The following is a 25,521-nucleotide window of genomic DNA, read 5'->3' as shown; positions in this document are numbered from 1 at the left end:
AGAGGCCCTGAGGCTTGTGTGTCACACAAGCCTCCCCTCACCCATCGTCACTTAACAAACCAGGAGTGTCAGGGGTTGAGGTAGTGGAAAGTGACACTCACATGTTCAACTAAGACTGCTTTACAAGACTTGATTGAGAGGCAGCCCCACCTCAGTTTAATTCAGTGGTGGTCCCGCTGGCAGCTGTGGCACACTAGTGAAGCTGGTACTCATCCCGTAGAAACTGAATATTATCTTTCCAAAGCTCAAAATATGTGGTAAGATATCGTCATTGGGTGCTGGCCATCAGCAGCAAACTATCTCATGATTCCATTCATCCATGATCAGGACAGCTGTGGGCGCCACGGAGTTTTGTTAGGTGAAGTGTGTATTAAATGATTCATGAATATTCTCAGCTTCTAGAAGGTTGGGCAGGCTATGATTCCGTAGTAAGTGGAGGCTTGCTCAAGAAATCTGAGCAGGCGGTGTAGTTCCCACCTGCCTCCTCCTCCCGCTCAGCTCCTTAGTAAACGCTTTTTGACAAACGCCTGTTGTGTGTCCACCATCACAGGTCACCAAGTCTCCTTCCCTAAATAGCTCTCCTGTTCCCAAATTCAACTCTCCCTTTCCCCGTGGACCTGTGACAACCACTGATGTCTTCACTTCGTACTTTCTGGACTCTAGCGCTGCGATCATACGGTAAGGAGTCTCAAACCGGCCATCCGCCATCTAAGAGTCTTTCCCTTTTGGAGTTCACAGCTGCATTTTCCGTTTTAATGGCTGGAGTTTCCGTTTCTTTTATTTGATGGCTTTTTAATTTTTTTTGAGAATTTTATGTATTTTGTGTATGTGCATATGTATGTATATATATACACACACATACTTATGAATACAACCCGCTGAGGTCATTTTGTGTTGCTCATGTATGCTTGGGGCTGACCTCTTGGGAGTGGCTAGTCTATCAGAGGCCTTATCCCTGGAAAAGACAGATTCTTTCTCAGCAACCAATAATTGCCTGTATCTCGTCTGGGAGTGAAGTTTTTTTGAGTCCCCCCATTATGTCAACTGGTGGTGTCATTTTTAAGGTCTTTCTTGGGCAGTCATTGTTGAGGTTTCATGGGTGCAGCTTCGCTGCCACATATAGAAGACAGTCTCGCAGATGTCCCGTTCTGGACCCCTGGTACTTTCCTCCTCATCTTCCTCCGTGTTCCCCGTGCCTTGGTAAATGGGTTGGTTGTTGATAGATCATTTGGGGCCGTCACCAGTCGGTGGCTCTCTGGGTTTGACCACTTTGTGGATTCCTGCAATCATCTCCATGAGCTGCAAGTCTGAAGACAAATATTTAGAATGCAGCTAGGAATTGTCCTGGTCTGTGAGATGGTAGTAGTAGGTCCTCTTGTAGGGTCCATGGCTCCTCAGCCACAGGCTGTGGGCTAGGCTGACATTGCCAGGCATCGATCCCCTGGTGAAGTCCAGCTAATGGCTGTTCCCTAGGATTCAATGCTGCTATGCACCTTTCACGTCTCGCCGTTCTGCTTGTTGTTTATATGTGCTACCGCTGGTTAGGATCATTGACTGCTTTACTCTTAAGGCCTTCAGTACTAGAGAGCTGCTCCTCAGGGAGGACTTCCAGGGCAGCTCAGCTCAACTGTAAAGTTTTAAGATTCACTGATGGGTGTGATGAAGCACACCTTTAATCTCAGCCCTTGGGAGGCAGGGACCAGTGGATCTCTGAGTTCAAGGCCAGCCTAGTCTACACAAGGAGATTTGTGCTTTACACTGCTTCGAAGAGGAAAGCTCGGTGGCATGGAAATGCATTCACTTTGTGTAGGGCCATGACCACTATGACTCCCCAGGACATCTTCATCACCCCCACCCCCAGCCTAACGAAGAGGAACTGGAGATACAGACTCCTTGTCCTTTGTAACTGACTAATCTCATTCAGTGTTTTCAAAGCTCATCCATACTTAACCAAAATTCCATTCTTTTAATAAGAGTTCAGTATCACTGTGTGGATCTATTACATCCTATATACCATGCAAAGACATTTGGATTATTTACAAATTGACTGCTGTAAACAGTGATTTTACAATATATACCACCAGACCCCTGCTTTTATTTTGAAAAATTACATTTCAAGTAGAATTTCTGAATCAAATTGTAATTTTTGCTTAATTTGACAAGGATCATACTGCTTTCTTTGCCAGATCCACCACTTTACAGTTTTACCAGCAGTGCAGGGCCCAACACTTCTTGTGCTGTTTCTGTGTGTGTAGGAAGGCAGAGTGAAAGAGAGACAGGGAGAAGGAAGACAGACCATCCTAACGGGGTGATGTCTCATTGGAGTTTAACCTGCATTCTCCCGTGCATCAGTGTTTGTTAGTCATCTATGTATCTTCTACGGAGACCTGTTTAAGTCCCAGGCCACTTTTTAATTAGACGTGTGTGGTTGTACATTAGTTCTGTATTCTGGATATTAAGTCCTTATTCATGGGCTGCAAGTATACCTTCCAAGTCTATGTATGGTTTTTTTTGCTCTTTAAGTATGATCTATTTTCATGTAATGCACAAAATTTTAATTTTTGATTAATTCCATTACGTCTAATTTTTGATCCCTGAAAATCTGGGAACAACTCCACAAAATCTCTGTGAAATTCATTATCCTGACATTTTCCACCGTTTTCTTCCAAGAGTTGTACAGTTTTCTTTAACCTACTATTGTTTTTAAAACCTATTTTGAGTTAATTTTAATATATGACATTATTTAAGTTCCTAACTGTAACACTGTTTTCTGGAAAATTGTATCTTCCTTATTGAAAAATCTTGGTCCCTTCCCTAAGTGTTTCTGTCCCATTAGTTTATCTTGAAGCCAGAATCACTGTTTTGGAATCAGATGACTCACCCTACCTTTAATATTCAAGATTTGGCCACTCTTCGTTCCCTGAGATTGTACTTGAACCTTAAGGTGTATTTTCTGTCTGGACAAACCAAACCAATACTGCAAGGTCATGTTTTGCTAGGGATTATACTGACCCTGTAGATTGCCTTGGGAATCCCTGTAGATCCCAGCCCATCAACGTGGATGTGCTCCATCATTTCTGTGGCGGTTCCCACCTCTGGTTAACCTCCCAGTATTTTACTGTTTTTGATGCCGCTGTAGAAAGAACTGCTCTAATGTTTGTTCACTGCTGAAGTACAGAAATGATGCTGGTTTCCTGTGTTGATCTTGTGCCCTGCTTCTATGAGTACTTGACTGATTCTGAAAGTCTCCTGTGAAATCTTTAGTTTTCTGTGTGTAAGATCATATCGTTTGTGAACAGGTAATTTTATTTTTGTCCCATTTGACACCAGCCGCTCCAGCCAGTCCATGTTGACTAGCAATGATGCAGACAAGCATCCTTCCACCAGACAGGAAGTTCACCGTATGTTCTTATGGTGGCCTTTTTGTTGACATAGTTTCCCTGTACTTATAGTTGGTTTTATTTTTAATCACAAAAGAATGATTTTTACCAAATGGCTTTCCTAGTTTTTCTTGAAGACAGCAGTGCTGATTGGGCAGTGGTCTGTGTCTGTCACACAAATCCTTCACGCTGGGTTCACCTGTTTATACTCTTCCAGTTCCAGTGGCCTCTGAAAGTCTCTGGTGAGGTCATTTGTTTTTGTTTTTTTTTTTGTTTTTTTTTTTTTTAGGAGATATGTAGGCTTTTTGTAAGTCCCTTCTCTTTGTAGACACTGATTCTGTCCCTTTTCATCTTCTGTAGTTGCTGTGAGCACACTGAATGAGGTCTCTAAGTTTCACGTTGGACTTTCATTAGAGAAAGCACCAGCTTATCTTCCTTTTCAATTATGTGTTCAAATTCTCAAATGCATGCCACAGCATATGTGTGGAGATCAAAGGTCAGCTCTCTTCTTCCATCACGTGTGTCGTGGACATCAAACTCAGGTTGTCAGTCTTGGTGGCAATACTGCTGAGCCACCTGGCTAGCATTTGATTCTTTGAATGGACCTCATTTCTCTGTTCCTCTGAGATCTGTTACTTTTCATTTTGGCTATGCCATTATTTTAACAATATCATCCCCCACCCATCCCACCTCTGCCCCCTTTCTATCTCTAGGTGTGCTGGTTTGTCTCTTAACAAAAGATCGTCACCCAAGTGTTTACTCTCCAAACCTTCTGCAGGTTTGTCATTTGACAACTCCCCCCCCCCCCAACCACACACACCTTGTATTCAACTATTTATACAGCATTCTCCCTTTATGCCAGTTTCCCCAAAACTGGCTGGGAAATCCTTTGACAGGCAGTTGGTCCCTGAACTTAGGGGGCAGGCACAGTAGAAAGATCAGGGTGTTAGAACAGTGGCTTCTCTGGGCGTCTGTGTGGTGGCTTTCGAATGTCCTAATGTCTTTCCTCAAATGGTCAATACTGCATCTCCACCCATTTCTCTTGACTCTGGCTGGCATTTGTGGATCCTTGCAGCTTTTACAAGCAGTGCCCAACAACTCCCAAGTGAGACAAAAATCAAAAGAATCCAACCAACCTAGCACCTCTAATACTATCTAGAGGGTTACAGCTGTACACAACTCTACAGATGGGGGGGGGGGGTTCATGAATGAGAACTGGGCTTCTATGGTTTTAAGAATCTTTGTCACAAGGGAGAAAGGGGCTGAAAACATTACAGAACCTAGCAACCATTTGAAGATGGATTTTCTTGGCCAGGGTGCTTCACTGCGGTCTGTAGCTCTGGTTTCGGGAGACTGTGGACGAGGTGTGTTTACTGAGTAAACACAGGGTGACCGAACCTTGGACAGTAAGAAAAATGTTAAAACAGTGGTCTCAAATTGTTTCTCAGCCAAATCATTTTCTATTAAAACTAATGCCATCATGCTGTTTTTGTCTGCTACTGACCTGAACAAAAAATAGGACAAAAATTTGCCTTAAATGCAACACTCTTACCTCCAAAACACCTGCCCTATAACTTTCTTGATTTCTGCCAGGAATTTTATACTGGCACATGTTTTAGAAACTTATCTCCAGATGTGGCACAGGAAAGAAGTGAACTATCCATAACAAAACCACATCTGGCGCACCTCACTGCTCACCCCTGAAAGGAGCCGATATTAACTTTGGTAATTGTACACAATAACAATGTCGCTCTGCAGTTAAACACAGGCTTTTACTATGGAGCCTACTAGGTTTCATTCACATTTCCAACCCAACATCAACCCAATTCATACCCAGTTTACAACTGAAAATAAGGGAAATTACCTTTATTTTCATGGGTTGGGAGTCTTCTGCTTGAATTTACAGTGAAGTTAATTTGAGCCAGACTTTGTGGTTATAAAATGAAAAAAAGCACTTTTTTTTCTATTGAAAAATTTCCAGTGTCTAGAAAGCACTCCAATTTCTAAGTTTATTTTTACTGAAATTCTTTGCATGTTTATTTTGTTAGATTTGCGCACAAACCACTTGTCTTTTGCTACTGGCCTCGTAGATCAATTTTAAACAAAATTGAGAAAACTAAGGTAAGAAGACTCCTACTTGACACGCTCCTCATACCGTTCACAGGAGCATTCTGCCTGCTGAACCATTTCGGCACTCTATGCTAAGGTTCCACTCCCTTTCCCTTGGACCAAAGGGATGGAAATGTATTCCTGGAGGCAGCCCTTCTGAACAAACTAGAGCCCCCGCTGCATTTTCACTTGGCGGTATAGAGAAGTCGGTGATTTCAAAGCCTTGCTGCTGACGATCTCCTGAGCCTCGACTGAGAGGCTGCTCGGTATGTGGACACACCTTCACTGCCATGCTCATTCGGCGTTGGTTAAATCTGATTACTTTTGCAGCTTTTATATATATCTGCAGCAGTTCTCACTTCTAGGCATGTTTGTTTTTTTTTGACAAACCGCAATTATTTCTTTTAATACTTGTATTTGATTTTCCCTACCAATTATCTAGTGTCCTTTTAGTAGAAACCACTGACCAGTACAGAAATGTCACCTTGTAAGCATATCCTCCAACAACGACCTGGTGCAATCCACGTTAACGTCTGCCCTGTACAAGTCTAGGAACAGGCGGCACAGGTCCATTACGGGAATACAGCAGAAGACACCCAGGATCCCTGTGGTCCTTGCTACAATGGAGTACTGACTTCTCTGTGGTGTCCAAGGTGACTCATGACCTACTCATATTCCAAGCAGTAAGGAGAAAGGGACAATCCGAGGTCATGCCGCTGTTAAGGACACAGAACACATTAAGCCCTATTGAGAAATACAGGCTGTGAGTAAGTGAAAATCCAAGTTCCCATCACATGCTCTGTAAACGCCAATGCTCAGGGGAAACTAGCGTTTCCTCACTTCTCTCCGCTCCAGCTCTCAGCGGAGTAGCTGACAACCTTCATGTCTCATCAAAAGCAGTGAATATACTAGTTGATGGGTTTTCAAGTGTATTTTATTGGTATAAAACCAAAATACGGTGATTTTCAGAACTATGTGAAAAAGATTGTTCCCTTACAGTCTCTTTACCGTGAAGAGGAAAATGCTAACATAACGACGAGAACAACTTTATATAGTACAAAAGCAAAGGTAGTTCTTCATCAGAAAAGTAAAAAGTCAGTAAATTTGTTACAGCTCCTGAGAAAAATGAAAAGCAGGAAAAAAGACTCCACCATCTCTTTAATTTTCACCTTTAAGGGAAAACAACCTCCATCCTCCTGGTGGCCTCCTCCCACTTTCTGATCTGTGAACAAAGTTGCCCTTCATCTATGTATTAAACTCACCCAAGCACTACAGCTACGAAGCACAAGGAGCTAGTTTGGTTTTAAAATACTTATATCCCAAGTTTCCATTTTTCTGAAAAAGGCAACCTCCCAAAGTTACATCCTGTGAGAGCCAGTCTCCACAAGACATCATCCTATTTAGAGGCCCCCAGGTGAATGAGCGTCATGATGGTAGTGTAGCTATGGAACAGGTCCTCTTCCTTTACCTCATTACACCTCCTCAGTATGAAGTTCCCGGTGACTATCCGGTCACATCCAATCTCCCCATTTCCGAAGAAACCGAATAAGGGGATGCTGGGAAAAAACTTCCTAAAGGCGTCGGCTTCCACATTCCCCTTGGCCCTGTAGTACTGAAAGCCCCGGCCCACGCACGCGAACATGAAGCCGATGGTGTTCTCTTCGGGGATGTTGGCGGCTTTGAGACGCTGCATGGCTGCCTCAGCTGTCTTGTCATCAGTCACATCCTCACTGAGGAGAACCGTGGCGCTCTGGATTCGGTGTCCACTAAACGACAGTCCAACCACACCTGTGGCATCAATATCCAGAGGCTTCCTGGAAACAGAAACAGAAAATCATCAACACCTCCTGATTAACTAAAAAGGGAGCTCTGCTGCCTTTGCAGCTTACGCTCTACTCCGAGACTTCTCATCCCAGAGAGATCTGCACCGGGTCTGTGGTGGAGGTGCTGGCAAGCACTCTGACACGAACTGACAGTCCTATCCCATGGAGTATGACTGACATTATGGCATCGCACCCCATCATCCACTGTTAAATTATGAAAAAGATGTATTAAAAAATACATCATCATGGTCCAGGTATGCACTCAGGGAGGCAGGTGGATCTCTAAGTTTGAGGTCAGCCTGGTCTATAAAGTGAGTTACAGGATGACCACGGCTGTTTCTCAAGAAATCAAACAAAAATATATATAATCATGGTGGATGATTTTCAACTCTGCAGGTTTTAGCTTTGTGTTAACTAGCCTTTAAAGAACTATGATTTCAATGCTTCCTGTTTTATTGATTGTTTTGAGCCTGAGTTTGAATTTTAAAATTTCAAACTGGGGGGGAGGGATGGAGAGGTGGCTCAGAAGTTAAGAGTGTGTTCTGCTTGTACAGAGATCCCAGTCTGATTCTCAGCACCCCACAACAGGGATTCATAACCTAATACCTCTGGTCCTTGAGGGCACCTTCACTCATGTAACAGACACACACATATCAACTACATTTATTTGAAACAAATCTTTCATGCCCTTTTCCTATGACACTGATTTTGTGTGTAAGTCTGGTGAGCATGCATATGGCACGGCATATGGATGGAGAGCAAAGGAGTCCTTTCTCTTTCCACCGTGTGGGTCCCAGGGATTGAATTTACATTCTCAGCCCTGGGGGCGAGTGCCTCATCAGCCCTGTAAAGACTTATTTCAATCAAACATCTTATGCTTACAAAAGAAAATGCCTGTTAGTAAAGCTATAAAGCACACAGTGAACACCCACTGGGAGGAAAGAGACCCCCCCCTAAGTACCCATTACATTTATCAACAACTGAATCTACAGAATGCATGAGATCCTCCGGGTTAGTAAGAAACTAAGATACTGAGGCACCAAGCATCAGTGGTGCATATACACACACACACAAAATAAATACAATCTAGTATATAGGTCCCAAAACTGAAGGCCAAGGAACACCAGTAAGATACCATAGGCTGCTGTTCCCTGGAGAAGAGCGGGGAGATGCCACCCCACCCTGAGTGTTAGAGCCTGATGAGTTTTGTCAGGAGCACTTACTTGACCCGTGTACCTCCTTCTCCAGGAAACATTTTAAATGGCTACAGTCTGATCAAGAGAGAATTTGCGACCCACAGAGAGCATCTTTGAGAGGTAGAAGTTTGTTTCACAGTATTCAGAGATGACTCGCTTGCTGCTGACCTTCAGCTTAGTGTATGCACAGACCCCAGCGGCAGTCCATTCTCAGCTCATTCAAAACTCCACACAAGGGCACTGCTGCCTGTTTAAACAAGCTGCTTCAACCTCACCTTAGTTCTTTTCCTTTAAAAACCTAGTCTTCCTTATTTCTATGAAACCTCTATCTCCCAGTTAGCAACTCAATTCTATACTGAAATAAGCCTTATGCATTTATTTTAGCCCCATTAGTGACTTCTTTGGAGGAGCAACATCACGAGGACCAGAGCTGTAAAATTTAACAACAGGCAGTGCTGAAGGAGCCTAACTCTGATGTTCTTAAAGGACAATAAATACAAGTTTAGTTTTTTGACTGCAAGCAGAATTGTGTTCAGTGAGCCTCTTGGCAACAGCAAAATGGAATGAATTGGTACATTAGCAATTCCTTTTCTTTTCTATTTTTTGAGACAGACTGTCACTTTGTAGCCTTGTCTGGCCTGGAAGTCATCAGTGTAGACCAAGCTGGTACTGAATTCAAGAAATTCTCCTGCCTCATAGTACTGGCATACAATACCACACTGATTCCTCGAATTTGTTGTAAGAACCTGAAGCCGTTTCCATTCACCCTGGGAAAAAAGCAAAGTGCACAGGCTTACTTCTCAGAAGTCAGTGAAGACAGGTTGTCCACCTGGCCTCCAGCCAAGATGATGTTCATATTGCTGAAAGTGCTGACCACTCGCTGCAGGTAATTATTGGCTCCCACCTTACAGCAGTTATAGCCAAAGACAAGGACCACGCGAAGCTCAGGGTTATCCAGAAGACCTGCAGAGAAGTGAGAGATAAGACAGCCTTAAAACACAACGAGCTGTTAGTTATTCCTGCTGACTGACTGGCACCAGAGGTGCTGTGCAGCACTGAAGTTCCTGGTTTTCCATTAATAAAAACCTAAACGGCTATTTGAATATAATCCAGTCAACGCCTCACACAAGCAAGGACACAGTTGTAGACAGAACAGCAGCCTAGCGGACCATGTGGGGTTGTTCCACATTCCAAGTCCACATGGGCCAGTGACCTAGAGTTTATAACGTGCTCTAAAAGCAGCTCCACCACTAGCAGGCAGCATGGCTCAAGGGACCGGTAGTGTCTCATTCCCAGAGCTCCAAGCTTCCTTCCGAGTCTCTGGCAGCCTGTTTCACAGCAGTCATTTGAAACCGAACAGTATTACAACAGGTGGCTTCTGGGACAGGAAGAAAATGCAGCCCCTAACTACACAGATGTTTCCATTTAACTCAGCCACATGCCTTCCATGGTGATAAAAGGAAGGGTCCCTCAGCAAGACTGAAGCAGGCTAGAAGGAAAGGAGCCCCGCCGACCACAATGCTCAGGCTTGAACAATTAAGAATCAAGACTCCCAGCACATTAGCATCTAACTCCATGCTGGTGACCTAGAATTCTGTCTTATCAAATGCCTGTCCTGCATCCCAGCTTAACTTCTCAGCAATCCTTTAGTGACAGCTTTTGTAAAGACAATGACATGTGACCTTTCTTCTGAGTAGCCCACATCCACTCTCCCTAAATATCTCTCAACCCCCATGCTGAAATTTATATTAAAAACCTCCTTTAATAAACTAACTATGCTTTACACTAGCTCATCCTGGAATTCTTTTTTGTGCTGAAATCTAGGAAACTTTATCTTTAGGTCACAGCATGGAGCTGCTGACAAGACAATCAATTACAAATAAAACTTTAGACTCTGCCGCTGGATCAGTTCTAACCCTCCACATAGTAAACCTCAAGTTTGCACAGTTCTGAAGGGTCCTCCCTCGTACAGATGAGTCGGGCACATCGAGACCCTTTTCTTTTGTGGAACACATTTTTCTGAGTAGGAAGAAGTCTGTGGAACAACATTCAAGCCTAGTTTAGAAACGGGTGTCACTTCCAGGATGTGATCACTTGGGCCAATGGCACGGCTATTCAAGAGAAGTCAGTGTCAAGAGACACTGCAGAAGATGTGCACCTGACACCAGCCTCTGCTCTCCACACAAATGCACCTGCAACATGCGTGCACATGGAAAAAGGGAAAGTAGTCTCAACCATCCTGGAAGCCATCCTGAAGCTCAAGCCTGTTTTCTAAATAATCCCACTATGGGGACAGAGTGCCTGCACCTGTCCAGCCTTCTACGGAGCCCACATGCAGGGCTTCGAGCATTAGCTGCCCACACCTTACTGCTCAGCTCCATCCCTTCCACAGCCAGTCTTACTCTCCTGTTTACAGACAGTGTAAAAGCCATTCTCAGTATGTATATTCCAGCCTTTGAGCCACAAACCCAAACTTTCCCATTTTTCTATTGCTGGTCTTTAAGTTGGGACAAGCTTAACTTTTCCAAACCTATTTCCTTGTCTGTAAAGTGAAACTAACCTGTAAAAGTTCAAGGACCCAACAGCTGATTTGCATATTAGCAACAAGGAAACCTGACAGGCGGGGAATTGATTATTACGTGACATGTCTGCATGCTAATACATCATGGAGGTGTATGTCCTCAGGCGAACTCATCTACACACAGACGTGGAGTTAGCACTAAGTCTGATGAGCACAGTGGTAGTTTTAGCCCAATCATCTACTTAACAGAGGGAGACGATGAAGAAAAGCCTTCACACTGCTTTGCTGGAGTAGCCAGCTGCCTATGTATCAAGTAAGTTTCCCCATCAAAGTCTGACACTAGACCTACTTCAATTCGTCCACACTTGTTTTCTCAAACTTGGGAGCAATCCTGACTTTATTTCCTCACACTTCAAGTCCATGCCTTCTCTTCCAGCACCAACCTTTTTCTTCTAAAAACTTGTATAATAAATGGTTACTAGGGATATTTTTAAATGTTAAGTTTTTCTGTTTTAAATAACAAAAATAAGGCAAAATTATTGCTAAAAGTCTACTGAAGATCAAGATTCAAAATTCAGCTACAATTAAATGCATGCATGCACTCACGGATCTTACAACTGTCTATAATTCTAGTTCCAGGGAATCTATGTCCTCGTCTGCTCTCCATGGGCAGCAGACACACACATAGTACATATACTTACATACATGCAAGTAAAATACTCATGCGCAAGCTTAGCAACAGAATATTTATATAAAAGGTATTCGTCTCGGGTCATCTAGGACTTCATGGCAATAAAACACTTTGAAATGAATTGGACCAATCACCAGCCTTGTCAACAGTAGCCCAGCAGTCACTAGCTGGCCAGAATTAAAACAGATGAAGTTAATCAACAAATGGGCAATTAATAAATAACAATGCTGGGTATGTGCCATGTACCTGTGAAACCTCAGCACTCAGGAGGCAGAGGCAAGAAGATTCTGAAATCAAGGCCAGCCAGAAATATATAGTGAGACCCTGTCTCAAAAAACCAAATAAGTAAATAAAACAGTAAATAACAACTTACCCACTTCAGCAAGCTGATGTCGTTCGAGTGTTAAATTCTTGGGGTCCTTAATAAAATGAAAGGGCCGAATTTTTATCCCTTCAATTTGGGGAAATAATAAAGCAAAACCAGATTCTCCGATTTCTATTTCCTGAGGTCGGTTGCTACCTGATCCCATTGGCGTCACTAGAGAGAAAACAACAGCGTCATGAGGACAGCCAACAGAAACTGGAGTTAGTAAGAACTTCATCAACCCACTGCATCCTCCTAACTGCACTAGGCTGTTATCAAACAGATGCTCTTAGAGCAAACAAAGTTCTTTGGCAATTTTAGGGTTGTGATCCCTGCACCACACTTTCAAATATGTTCAGAAAGAAAAGCTTTCAAAAAGCTGAGCGCACGCCTTTAATTCCAGCACTTGGGAGGCAGAGGCAGGCAGATCTCTGAGTTCGAGGCCAGCCTGGTCTACAAGAGCTAGTTCCGGGACAGGCACCAAAGCTACAGAGAAACCCTGTCTCGAAAAAACAAAAGAAATGCTTTTATAAACAGAAAAAGCAGGTAGACAAATTGTCTGTAGTCACTGAGTCAAGATGCAGGGAACTGCCGCTCTTCCAGAAGACCAAAGTTCAATTCCTGTCACACCGAGCTGGCCACAACTGTCTAACTCTGGTTCCAGGGGATCTGATGCCCCCTTCTGGTCTCTATGAGCACCACACGTGCACATGGTACACACATACACGAAGGCACAACGCCACACACAAATCTTTTTAAGTGTTAAGTTTCTAGAAATGCAAACCACAGTGTGGGGAAAGGGGCTGAGGGGATGGTGGTAGTAGGGGTGATGGTGGGGGGTGGGAGTGGTGGTATTCAAAGAGAAGAATCCAAAAGACACACCCTACATGATTCACAGACTGTATATTTAAAACACGAAAAGAAGCAAGTTTATGGTAAGGCCTGAGCTAGTGCCTCAGGTTAAATTGACAGGGTTTCAGGCAGACCATCCCAGAGCCTGGAGTCCTGCGACCAAGCAGCAGCTGCAGTCATTTTCTGCTCCTTCAGTAAGGACGCAGCGTGACCTGCTTCCTCAAGATTCTGCCGCATGACTCCCCACCAAGATGCACCTTCCAACTGCAAACTATGCAAGTTCCCCACCCCACTGCATTTGGCCAGTATTTTGTTCCAACAGCAACAACAAACAACCCCTACAGAGTGCAGGAGGAAACCTAAACAGTGTTTTAATGTAGACTGTCCTGCATCTACTCACATTTAAACCACAGCAGAGTAAGCCAGCCCTGTCACAAGTCACAGACAAGTACCCAGTGAGCATAAACTAGTCCTTGGCGTCCAAGAGTATCTTCACATCTAGCAGCCTGACTAAGCCTGACTAACGGTCACAGCAACTGCACCCTCCACCATTGCTCCTGAGCACAGAATGGTAGAACCTTGGAAAACTTGCCTTTCTTTTTAGGTCTGCTAAAACCAAGCAAGCCCAACTCCTTAAGTTTCAGAGAAACTTAAAACTTACACAAAAAAACCCAGCCCCATTCACAATACCTAGAATCAGAAAAACCACAGTCTATCAAAACAAGAATGGGAAAATCAATCCTGTCCCATTTATATCAGAAAGACTCGAACACTAAAATGAAGGGGGGGGGGGCGTGGGGACGGGGGGGCGTGGCTCAGCTGATAAAATGTCTGCTGTACAGGCTTGAAGACCAGAGTCTTCCAAACCTGACCCCCAGACAGGCACTAAGGTCAGGCAAAGTGGGAAGCAGAGAAAGGCAAACCCCTGGAGTTCACTGACCAGCCAGTCTAGAACAGTGAGCCTCAAGTTCAGCGAGAGACCCTGTCTCAAAAGAACAACAGAAGATGACACTTGACAACCTCTAACCCGCACATGCAAGCACACAGCTTTAAAGGAATTACTTATAATGTAACAAATCCATCTCAAAGATGTGTTAAATATTTATACCCAGTAAAAGAGCCAAAACACAAAAAGAACAACCATGTATAAGACACTGACCTGGCAAAACTACCCTAGCACCACAGAAGTCAGAATAGGGGTTTTGGCAGGGACTGTCAGGCCAAAAGTAAAGAAACAGCTAGGCTAAAAGCATCAGCAGTGAAGACCAGAAGCCTGGTAAGACCAGTGTCTTAGCCACTGTCCTACTGCTGTGTAGAGACACGACAACCAAGGCAGCTCTTACAAAAGGAAGCTTCAACTGGAAGCTGGTGCAGTTTCAGAGGGTTACGACCATCACGGCAGAAAGCATGGAGGCAGCAAGAGTGGTACTGGAGAAGTCACTGAAAACCACACCCTGGCTTGCAGGCAGAGAAGGAAGCCCATCCCCTGCTGTGGAACAATCCTTTTCTACACTATGATATGTATTGCTCATATTCACATGACAGACCAGTAGCGGCGTAGGAAGTTAGGCAGGACAGCCAGAGTCAGAGGATCCTGGGACGAAGAAGGGCTGAGTCAGGGAGATGCCAGCCAGCTGCCAAGCAAGTTATGTAGAAAATGAGGTAACAAGCCATGTGGTAAAGCATAGGTAGAAATATGGGTTAATTTAAATTTAAAAGTTAACTAATACCAAGCCTGAGCTATCAGCAGAGCATTTGCTCAGCCCCATCAAGTAGAGTGGCCATGGTGCCCCTCACTGCCGGGCACAGCATAACCAGGGGAGCAGGGGAGAGGCAGCCGCCCTGGCCCTCCTGAAGGCAGCCTTGCAGCACCATGGTCTCCTGCCACAGTCTCCTGCACGACCCTCCGTGCAATTCCTGCAGTTTGGCCAGCTTGACACGCTCCACAGGCGATTAATCCTCTAAGTCAGTTATTTGGGACCAGGCACTTGAGACAGGTCCTTTTACAATCCCCAATCACAAACTTCCTCCAACAAAAAGAGCCACACCTCCTAATCCTTGTAATCCTTTCAAACAATTTCACTATCTGGAGACCAAGCACTCAAAAGTATATGAACATGTGGGGGCCATTCTTATTTAAATGACCGCAACCAGTATGAAGAGGGCCCAGCAAACATCAGAGCCATACCATGACCAAAGCAGATGGAATGGTATTTTAACCCCAAACATAAGACCATGGGGACATAAAGCAACACAAAGCCAAAGCTGCTCAAAACAAGGCAGTGACAAAGGAGAGCTGTGACTGCGATTGCTCACTGGGGAGGCAGGATGCCACCAAGGCTGCCTTCCCTTTCTCGCTGGGGAGGCAGGATGCCACCAAGGCTGCCTTCCCTTTCTCGCTGGGGAGGCAGGATGCCACCAAGGCTGCCTTCCCTTTCTTGCCCCTATTCCTACAGCAGATAACTTTAAGAAGCACGGTTGTGTTCAAGTAAAGCCAGTGGATATAATGAGAGCCGAGACAAAAGATGTGAGGAATGAGTGCCTGACTCTACATCAGTATCCAACAGTGACCAGGGATGAGGTGAAGGCTGCCAGCTATTTAAAGTCAACTCAAAAGTTGGAAGAAAACCACAGTCACCGCTATTGCTTCATTAGTCCAAGTGTGTTCGGAGCTACAGCAGCCCTGCAGTAAGGAGCTGGTGGGGCAGAGAAGAGCAGGCCCTATTCATTTGCAAACACCTGGAACCCTTTGTGCTTCACTGCACAGGACTCTGAGATGCAAACCAAAAGTCTTTCAGGGTGCTTGTATGGGAGTCTGGGGCTGATGAGGGCCTCTATGCCTGTGCAGCAGACACTTTACCAACTAACCACTTGCAAGGCTCCAGAAAACAATAGCTGACATCTTCTTGCTGCATGGTTTGCTCTAAATGCCACAGATGTGTTGAGTCACTGCATCTTCACAGCCCTCCTAAGAAGGCGCTTTCCCATTTCCCTGATGAGGAAACTCAAGTCTCATGGATGTCAGGTAAGCTATACAAAGTAACACAGACACTAAGTGGTACAGCTGGAATCCTAATCCAGTTATCTTAACCACTGGATCACCGCTACATCAACAGGAAACAATTCAAACAATAACAGCAAAAATTCATGTGCCATGCTGGCAGCATGCAGAGAAACAAGTCTCTCTGTACGACGCACTGTAACCTGTCACTCTCAGTTGCCCTGCCTGCAGGAAACAAGAGTGGGTGAACTGACCAGACAGGAATGGGGCAGGTACAATGAGACCCTTCCTTCCCTGTGAAAGGCTAAGGAAGTCAGGTTATATGCTGCTCTTAGGCAGCCCTGCGATCTGAACTGTGAACCTCAACAACTTGACAGACACCGAATACAAGGTTCCACTACGACAAATGTCTACCGCTCTTGGTTTTAGATGACCAGAAAGGTAAATGTGCTGCTCTCCAGCTATAATTATTTCACCAATCCACGGGACCCCACATTAAACTAAGCAAAAAATAAGTTGTTAATTTTTCTCACCTATAATTCCCGAGGTCACAATCCCAAGGATCTGACACTGCTTGGGGAACAGCTTCTCGAGGGCAAACGCTGTCTCCATGGTAGTTCTTTTCCTCGCTGAAACAATAAAGCAGCACAATTATTAAATATCCACTTTTCATTGTCAAATCTGACAGTGTTAAAAAAAAAAAAAAAAGACAGACACAAAAAGTAATATTTAACAACCGAAAAGGTTGAGGCTGGGGGCATAACTCAATTGGTAGAGGACCAACCTAGCATGCAAGAAGCCTAGGTTCGATCGGTCAATCATCAGCCATGGTACTACATGAACCCCAAAGTGGTGCATGCTGTGGTCCTAGCACTTGAAGGTGGAAGCAAGATGGTGTTGCTTACATTGGCTAATGAATAAAGAAACTGCTTTGGGCCTGGTGATAGGGCAGAACTTAAGCAGGGAGACAGAACTGATTGCTGGGTGGAAGAAAGCAGAGTCAGAGAAGCCATGGATCCTCCACCTTAGATGTACATCGATTAGAATCTCCAGTAAGCCACTGCCACATGGCAATACTCAGATTAATAGAAATGGGTTAAACTGAGATGTAAGAGATAGCCAATAAGAAGTTAGAAGTAATGGGCCAGGCAGTGTTTTAATCAATACAGTTTCTGTGTGATTATTGCGGATGTAAGCTAGCCGGGTGGCTGGGACGAACAAGTCCTCTCCAACAGCAAGATGATCAGAAGTTCAAGGTAATCCTTAGCTATACAGTGAGTTTTGGAGGCCAGCCTGGGCTACATGTGACCTTATCTCAAAGAAAAAGGAAGAAGCAATAGAAGGAGGGAGGGAGGAAAGAGGAAGGAAAGGAAGGAGATAGGGAGGGAGGGAAGAGGGAGAAAGGGAGGGAAGAGGGAGAAAGGGAGGGAGGGAGGGAGGGAGGGAGGGAGGGAGGGAGGGAGGGAGGGAGGGAGGAAGGAAGGAAGGAAGGAAGGAAGGAAGGAAGGAAGGAAGGAAGGAAGGAAGGAAGGAAGGAGAATGGATGGATGGATGGATGGATGGATGGATGGATGGATGGATGGATGGGAGGGAGGGAGGGAAGGAGGGAGGGAGGACTTTGGTTTTGTACACAAGGTTTCTCTCTGTAACAGTGTAACAGTACTGGCTGTCCTGGAACTGACTTTTGTAGACCAGGCTAGCCTTGAACTCAAGGAGATCCACCTGCCTCTGCCTCCTGAGTGCTCGGAATAAAGGCATGTGCCGCCACCACCACCTGGCAAGCTTGAACATTTTGATTAAAATAAGCGATTTCCCCAGTTTTGTGTCTGTTTTATTCGAATTCTAAACCTACCCTTTGCCATTAATAGTTTGCCCTTGTCCTTACTTTTGCCCAAAGGCATCAAATGTGGCGCAGCACTGAGTCTGCGAGGTGCTATTTACTGGATCTCTGTTCAGCTGGTGTCACGGCACAACTACTACTTGATTCCAGTCAGTTAGATTCAAGCCAGACAATGTACAAATCAAAGTCTGTGCCAAAGGGCCCCATCTTGTATTCTTGAGCTGGATTTCCCCTTAGCGAGTCAAGGATGCAGAGTGTCTGCAAACAGCTTTGGAACCCCATAGCGCTGCATCATACATGAACAGGCTTGGATAACCAAAGCCAGGCTCTTGTTTTAACAAAGAGAAGTACAACTGGAGGCTTAGAGTATTTCAAAACAAAAATCTTCCTGAAAAACTTTGTTCCAGTTGGACCAGGAGGTCAGATATCAATCTGCACACAAAGGGCTCCTTAGCTCAAGCCAGACAGAGACATGAATACAGGAACGGCGCCCCAAAGCCTCGGAAGGCTTGCTCTCAGCAGTAGGAAATGTTGGAAACAAACCCACCCTTTCTCTATATTTACCTCTTTTATGGCCACGGCACTCCTCCAGGCTAATGAAAGTTTCAGAGTCTGCCATGTAGAGGACGGTCCGTGGTAAGATGCGAACATTCTGCAAAGAAAAAGAGAATTGGATCTGAGTCTGTAAATGCTCCTGTGCTCCCCAAGTATCCGCCACTATCCCTAAGGACAAAAAAGCTACTGCCTCCCTCCCCCCTCCCTCCCCCCGAGTCCTCTTACTTCTCATGGGTCACTCCTACTCTTATCAGTTTATTTACTGAGTAGCAGTATTTTTTTTTCACATCAAATTTATCTCAGGCCTCAAGAAGTTCATTTACTCTTTTAGAACAGACATTTGGTTTACCAGTTAAAGTTGCGTCTCACTTTACTAAACAGGAATGGAAATAAGAAGCATCCCAATGGCGGCGGCGGGTGCACAGGTTGAACCCCCCCCCCTTCTGGTTTTCCTTTCCAGCTCCAAGCTCAGTATTACCAGACCAGCCCACACTTGAACACGTTCCCTAGCTGCCAAGCACCTTAAACTTGTTTCCTTTAATGTACCCTAGAACAAACCTCTCAATGCCTGCTCCTAGATGCCACACCCTTTGTACTGGGGACCTCCATGTGACATCCTTACAGCTTGTGCTGTGTCCACTCTGAGCAGGGTTCTTCAGACCACTGGTTTTCCTAAGCCTCCCATCATAGACACGTGTGCACTAAATGGAAGAGCCTTCTATCAAGTGCTTTTCTATCAGAGTGGAGCACAACTTCACTGCCTTGCAGTCTGCAGGAGGTTTACATGTTTCAGAGTAGGTTCTAGATAAACCAATGAAAGACACTGAATACTATTCTGTGGGCTGGGTAAGACCTATGACCTATGGATACAAATTCTTGGTCTTATCGGACGTTTCTGTTTGTTTTGTTTTTCGAGACAGGGTTTCCCTGTAGCTTTGGAACCTGTCCTGGAACTAGCTCTTGTAGACTAGGCTGGTCTCAAACCCACAGAGATCCACCTGCCTCTGCCTCCCGAGTGCTGGGATTAAAGGCGTGAACCACTGCCACCCGGATCACCTGACATTTTTTAAAGTAACTACTTGACACAATTTAAATTTCCAGAGTTCATACATATTTTGGGAAGCTCTTTTAGATAAAACCCTGGCAACACTCAGACTGCTTGCCTTTCAGTTACGGCTAGGCAGACCGTCCAGTACCTCCAACTCCACTGAGCTACCAGACCCACTTGGTCTATTGGATTAATAATCATAATAAACCGTGGGATTATTTCACCCAGAAATTTTGCTCAGTGAAGGAGTCAGAGCCTGCCTCTGCCATAACCAGCGGTAAATTTCAAAGTAGTCAGGCCTTGAGCGTCCTGTGTTTAGATAAATATACAAGCCTCGTCTTGAGATTCTAAGGTTCTTTTTTTCTGGCACTCACACGTCTCCATTTCCCTTCCTAATTCTCACTAGAAACTATGCCAAGCCTCAAACACTCTCACTGTAGCATAAGGAACCTGGGACTACACTATTCAAAGAAGTTACAAATGGCAAGCTGTCTTATAGAAAAGTTCAAAATATTTCTAAGAGGAAGTTAAGCAACTCCCCTTATATCTATATTAAAATACTCTATCCACAAGATGATTTGGAAAACACATCACTTAGAGACCATGCTTCTGTCTTACCACGAGTTTGATTTCTTTAGGGCTACTACTAACTGAACTTTAATAGTGATATTATGACAATTCTTAATATCCATCGAAAATTTATAGCCATATATTATAAATAACATGTTATAAACATTATCTTTTTGCCATTTAATCCTTAGACAAACCCAGTAAACACACAAAAGAATTATTGTTCTCCCTTTTCAATTTATAAAAATGGAACCTAAGGCTCAGAGAGGTCAAAGCTACATTGCTAGCTTGAGCCAAAAATGGGTCTAAGACTCTCTGTATATAACAACCATTACAATGTATGAAATTCACAGCCAAAGAAGAATAATGCCTGCTGTGGTAAAAAGTTGAAAACAACCACAGGTAGTTTAAAAGAGCATTAAAAAAAAAAAAATCACACGACTAGATGACACTATATAATTTAATAATCTGTTTTCCAACATTTTAAACTTTTGATTTCTTATGTATGTGTCCAAGTGTGTGCTATGAGTGTGCAGGTGCTCTCAGAAACCGGTTGTTACAGGCATTTGTGACTGGGGACTGAACTTAGGTCCTCTGAACAGCAGACAATGCTCTTAACCGCGGAGCCATCCCTCCAGCCCCTTTATGAAGATCTTATCACTGAATGTACCTTGCAATTTATAATTTCATGACTTCTTTTACTGAACAGCGGGTTGTTTTAAGCTCCCTCACTGTATATGATGCTCCAGAAAACACTTCTGTGGAAAAAAGCTTTACTAGTATTTTGAATTTTCCCAAATAACAGATTTTGAAAAACAAACTGTAAGGTTTTGATCAATGTATCAGAGAGAAACAATACTCCAACAGGCCTGGGAGATGCTAGCCAGCCTTCTGGGTATGAGTCCAAGAGTCCAAAAGAGCAAAGAAGAAAACCTACACAAGATTAGCATGGAACTGAGGACAGCACACTTGGGACAGGCACATTAAAGACAAGAGCCAGGGCCGGAGAGATGCTGGAGAGATCAGATCGATTGCTGTTCTTTCAGAGGACAGAGTTCATAATCAACTGTTAACTCCAGCTCCAAAGGATCCGATGCATTCTTCTGACCTCCGTGGGCACCTGCACACATGTACACATATATAGACAGACATACAGACACACACACACACACAAATAAAAGCTTTGTTTTTTAAGAGCTATGTTTCCCACTGTCAAAAAGGGAGATATAAACATGAGAGGAAATGAGACAAAATCTTAGGTAGGATTGGATGCACTTAAAAGAAACTCAAGAGTTTCCATGCACAGATAGAAACATAGTTCCAGATACACATATGGACAGCTTTCCACCTCTCTCTTCATTCAAGGTCTCAAATGTGACTATTTAAAAAAGGAGGTGGGCGCATCTGTAATGAGTATGTACAAACTTTTTCTCGTCATTATTTACTTATATAGTCTACTTAGATTAGGTATAAATAATCTAGAGATTTAAATTTAAATATGAGGATGAGCTATGTAGGTTAATACAAATACTATGCCACTTTATTTATTTATTTTAAATGTTTATTTATTATGTATATGATATTCTGTCTGTGTGTATACCTGCAGGCCAGAAGAGGGCACTAGGCCCCATTACAGATGGTTGTAAGCCACCATGTGGTTGCTGGGAATTGAACTCAGGACCTTTGGTAGAGCAGGCAATGCTCTTAATCTCTGAGCCATCTCTCCAGCCCCACTATGCCACTTTATGAGGGACTTGAGCATCTGTGGACTTCAATATGGGGCAACGAATACCCTGACAATACCAAAGAACAACTATATGCAGATACATATACGTACCCCTATCTGGGCTAAAGTAGAGGCAGCAAACCCCTCAGCAGCAGTGAGTACTTACACAGTACAAATCTTAGATTCTAAATACCAACTTCCACTAAAAGCAATCAAGACTACTAGAGAAACCACTAATTTCCCAAATGAAGCAGGCAAAAAACAACCTAAAAACATTTGGTACTAAAAAATAAGGTCATCCCTAAAAGACACTGAAGCTGGATTGGGAGCTCATTAGCCAAACCAAAGACAGTGTAAGCACAAGATAGACACAGTAACAGATATAGCTTTCAATAAGAGACTAACAGCATGTGCAAATATACATATATTTTAAATAATATATATATATATATGAACAAAAGGAAAGAGAAGACTAAGTTTCAAAGTTTCTATCCAGAAATACTTATTCATTGCAGGCCAGAAAATTTAAAGGTAGAGGCTTCTGGTAGATATCACCTGAATCAAGTAATTTAAAATAATGAGACAAATGAAAACCAGAGGCCACCTGGAAGAATACTGGGAGAACACACCCTTACTTTCCCATCATTCCTGACGAAATCTAATCAACCTCAGTCACATTCAATTTGTGAATGTTCTACAAATTAACTGGCCTTGTATTTTCTTAAGTGTTCTGGCAGGAAAAGTCAAGCTGGTGAAACTGAACAAATCAAAGAAACATTTTAGTTAAAGAAACTTTTAGTTAAAGTTACTGGGAGTTGAATCCTTTTGCTATCAAGAACAGTAATGGGGCAAAATCTGAATGGGAGTCTGAAAACTAGACAGCAGTATGTTTGCAGCCTCTTACTGAAGGATGCATTTATTACTAGCAGCTTTTATTTTAATGCTAAAATTATCTCCAATTTGACCAGTGAAAGTCCCTTTCAAGCCAACCTCAGATGTCTTTTTAGGTAATGTATTATCTTAGTTTCTATTGTTGTGGTACTGAACAGCACCAAAAGCAATCTGGGGAGGAAAGGGCTTATTTGGCTTACATATCCCTGATGACAGTTCACAGAAGGAAACCAAGGCAGGAACCTGGAGGCAGAAACTGAAGCAGAAGACATAGAGGAGCGATCTTTACTGGTTTGCTCTCCATGGCTTGCTCAGTTTGTTTTCTCATATACCCCAGAACCACCTTCCCAGGGCTGGTACAGCCCACAGTGAGCTGGACCTTCTCACACCAAACACGAATCAAGAAGATGCTCTACAAACTAGTCTACAGGGCAATTTGATGACGGCATTCACCTGAGGTTCCCTCTTTCTAGCTTGTGTTAAGTTGAAAAAAACAAAACAAAAACTAACTCTAATAATCTCATGTATTGATGAATATTTTCCAATCTGGAGGTGACACTGTCGTTGAATAGAACATTCATGTTTGCATATTATACATACTAAGGGATAAGATGTAATGGACCGTCAAATTGGCAATTTCCTCTCAAGGGTCCCTGCCTCTCAGTGAGATACCGGAACTTCACTACCGGCTCTATAATCTGTCTTCACCTCCCGGTGTAATGACTTTTCTGGATCCAGGGACGCAAATGAGGTAAGGGCTGTGACTTAAGTAATTTAGGTAGAAATTTTAGTTTTATTTCTAGTGTGTGATCCTGATAAGAATGCCTTCATTGCAAAACAGAGACAAGTGAAGGAAAGGTCTGCAGAAGTTGTAACAGCGACACCTGTAAACTTCAATTGCCCAACATCAAATGAACATCCGCAGCACGCCCTTACAACACCTGACGTTTATTACAAAGTCTTTCCGGACCACGAGCAAAGGTCCCCAAATTAAAAGCAAAAGCATGTATCATAATCGTGATTTTTTTTTAAAAAAAAAAAAAAAGGTTCTGAAAGATGGCCCACCAGCCCTGCAAATGACTGTCCACGGCACACACCCATACTTGCCTCAAGCGCCTCTGCTAGCACGCGGACCAAACAATGTCCTTCCAGGTGGCCGGCCTCCGCCACCCCTGCGGAGATCCAGGTCACGCTGCGGTGGGTCCGCAGCACTCTGCGAACACACTCCCTCCATAGGCGGCACACTCTGGGGACGCAAAAGCACAAAAGGTTGCCGCCGAGAGGACCGTTCCCGCCGTCTGCAGCGCTGCAGGGGCCGAGCGCCAGGAGACCTGTGCAGGGGTCCCGGTCTGGGCAGACCCGCCACCCATGGGGACGAAAGTCTCCTCCCGCGCCATTCGCCCTCACCCGGCTACCCGCAGCAACGCCTTGGCGGGCAGGAAGGTGAACACACGCTCCACCACCTCCGCGAGGTTACTCAACACATAGGTACTTCTCGGGTCGGTGGAGGAGGAGCCGCCGCCGCCGCCCACCGGCTCCATTCCTCGCCTACCGAAGCCCTGCAGAAGCTCAGAAGCCGAGAGGCCGGCACACCGCCGCCCACCCGGGCCCACTGAGCAGGCGCGCGCGCCACTTCCGGCGGGCAGCTTCCGGCACTAGTCTTACGGCAGCAGCGGTGCGCCGCGTTGTAACGCCTGCGCTGTTAGCCCGGAAAGGAACGGCGCAGCTTGGCCCTTGAGCCGGCTGCAAACACTCGATATATTCGGTAAATCTGGTTAACACGTTAGCCCTTAAATTTTAAACGAGTATTTTAAATAGCACTCGCTATTCTTTGGCCACTAACTATAATTGCTGCTAGAAGCATACTCCAAAGCAGACCGACATTTTCAAATAGGAAGAATGCTTTTGCTCGTACTAGATCTTCATCCCAGGGCTACTGAAAAACAGGAGGCCAAAGAGTCTATTTTAACAAACCTTCCGGTGGTTCACATACATATTCTGAACCATAAATGAAAAGAACAGATTTGTTTCCTGATTGAAGGGGTTTTGGTTCCCAGCTACTTGGTTTGACCTGGTGCTTCTTATTTTGGCCTCATAACCCCTGACACTGATATATTTACCTATTACAACATTTTGAGGTGAGCATGGTGGTGCATGACTAATCCAGCAAGGTGGAGGCAGGAGGTTCACAAGGCGAAAACCTGAGCTTCTCAAAAAAATTTAACGTGGGATAATCTAAACACATTAGCAACTTAAGTTTTTGTTTGTTTGTTTTGTTTTTCGAGACAGGGTTTCTCTGTAGCTTTGGAGCCTGTCCTGGAACTAGCTCTTGTAGACCAGGCTGGCCTTGAACTCACAGAGATCCGCCTGCCTCTGCCTCCGAGTACTGGGATTAAAGGCATGCGCCACCACCGTCCGGCTTTGTTTTGTTTTTAATGTAGAAAAACCTCTTTAAAAGCACCCTGCTCCTCAGTAACAAAGTGCCACTTTACTCTGGAAACCTTATGGCTACTTAATAGCAAACATAGATGGCATACAGTCTCCAAAAACTTCACTGTACCTTGAGAATGTGTGAAACCCCAAATGCGTTCTGTTAATAAAAACCCCAGCAGGTCTCAGGGTCTCCAGGAATCCCAAAGTCCTACTTTCAGGACTATAGGCCCCAAACTACTCAATGGACCCATTGGGGGTGGGCAGCGGCATGTGATGAGGACCAAGGGAAAGCGAAGGCAGTGTGTTTAAGAGGACTTCTAAAGATTCCCACACCTAAGAGGACCTTCGGAGTGGGCCACTATTTCTGAATGAAGTAGGGTGGATGGCATTCAAATAAAATATTCAAAGCAAAGATGAATGGCAAATTTCAGTCACGGAGGAAAAAGAGTATTATCCAAACATACTGAGCTAGAGCCTGTAAGATAAACTGTCAGCGGTGTGCATAAGGGTCATAAGACAAT

The 25,521-nt window shown here is 44.2% G+C and overlaps 2 protein-coding genes across 4 annotated transcripts in view; one reads left to right on the top strand and one right to left on the bottom strand.

The window, feature by feature from the left end:
• Positions 1-12,041, top strand: part of Nrg4 (neuregulin 4) — a 67,391-nt gene extending 55,350 nt beyond the window's left edge. For all 3 annotated transcript variants that reach the window (XM_057767208.1, XM_057767209.1, XM_057767206.1), the window contains 3 exons: positions 551-678; positions 5,545-5,755; positions 9,121-12,041. The gene's annotated coding sequence lies outside the window, so the exon portion shown is untranslated. The remainder of the gene's footprint in view (positions 1-550; positions 679-5,544; positions 5,756-9,120) is intronic.
• Positions 6,376-24,166, bottom strand: Fbxo22 (F-box protein 22). The gene is made up of 7 exons (XM_057767205.1): positions 23,975-24,166; positions 23,675-23,813; positions 18,342-18,429; positions 16,471-16,566; positions 12,094-12,258; positions 9,306-9,471; positions 6,376-7,303 (listed from the first exon to the last, which is right to left on the bottom strand). Exons 1-7 carry the CDS (start codon positions 24,106-24,108, stop codon positions 6,886-6,888), a joined length of 1,206 nt encoding a protein of 401 aa, XP_057623188.1. The 5' UTR covers positions 24,109-24,166; the 3' UTR covers positions 6,376-6,885.
• Between the last annotated feature and the right edge of the window lie 1,355 nt (positions 24,167-25,521).

This window comes from Chionomys nivalis, chromosome 4 (assembly GCF_950005125.1).
Source record: "Chionomys nivalis chromosome 4, mChiNiv1.1, whole genome shotgun sequence".
Lineage (NCBI taxonomy): Eukaryota > Metazoa > Chordata > Mammalia > Rodentia > Cricetidae > Chionomys > Chionomys nivalis.
This window is presented reverse-complemented; position numbering and strand designations above follow the sequence as displayed.

Bases quoted from the DNA above. Each gene is read 5' to 3' on its own strand.
- Fbxo22 (XM_057767205.1), bottom strand. From the start codon at position 24,108: ATGGAGCCGGTGGGCGGCGGCGGCGGCTCCTCCTCCACCGACCCGAGA. The intron at 18,430-23,674 runs GCAAGTATGGGT...TTTTCTTTGCAG, and splicing joins TGCTAGCAGAGGCGCTTGAG to AATGTTCGCATCTTACCACG. The intron at 12,259-16,470 runs GTGAGAAAAATT...TTTTCTCTCTAG, and splicing joins TGTGACCTCGGGAATTATAG to TGACGCCAATGGGATCAGGT.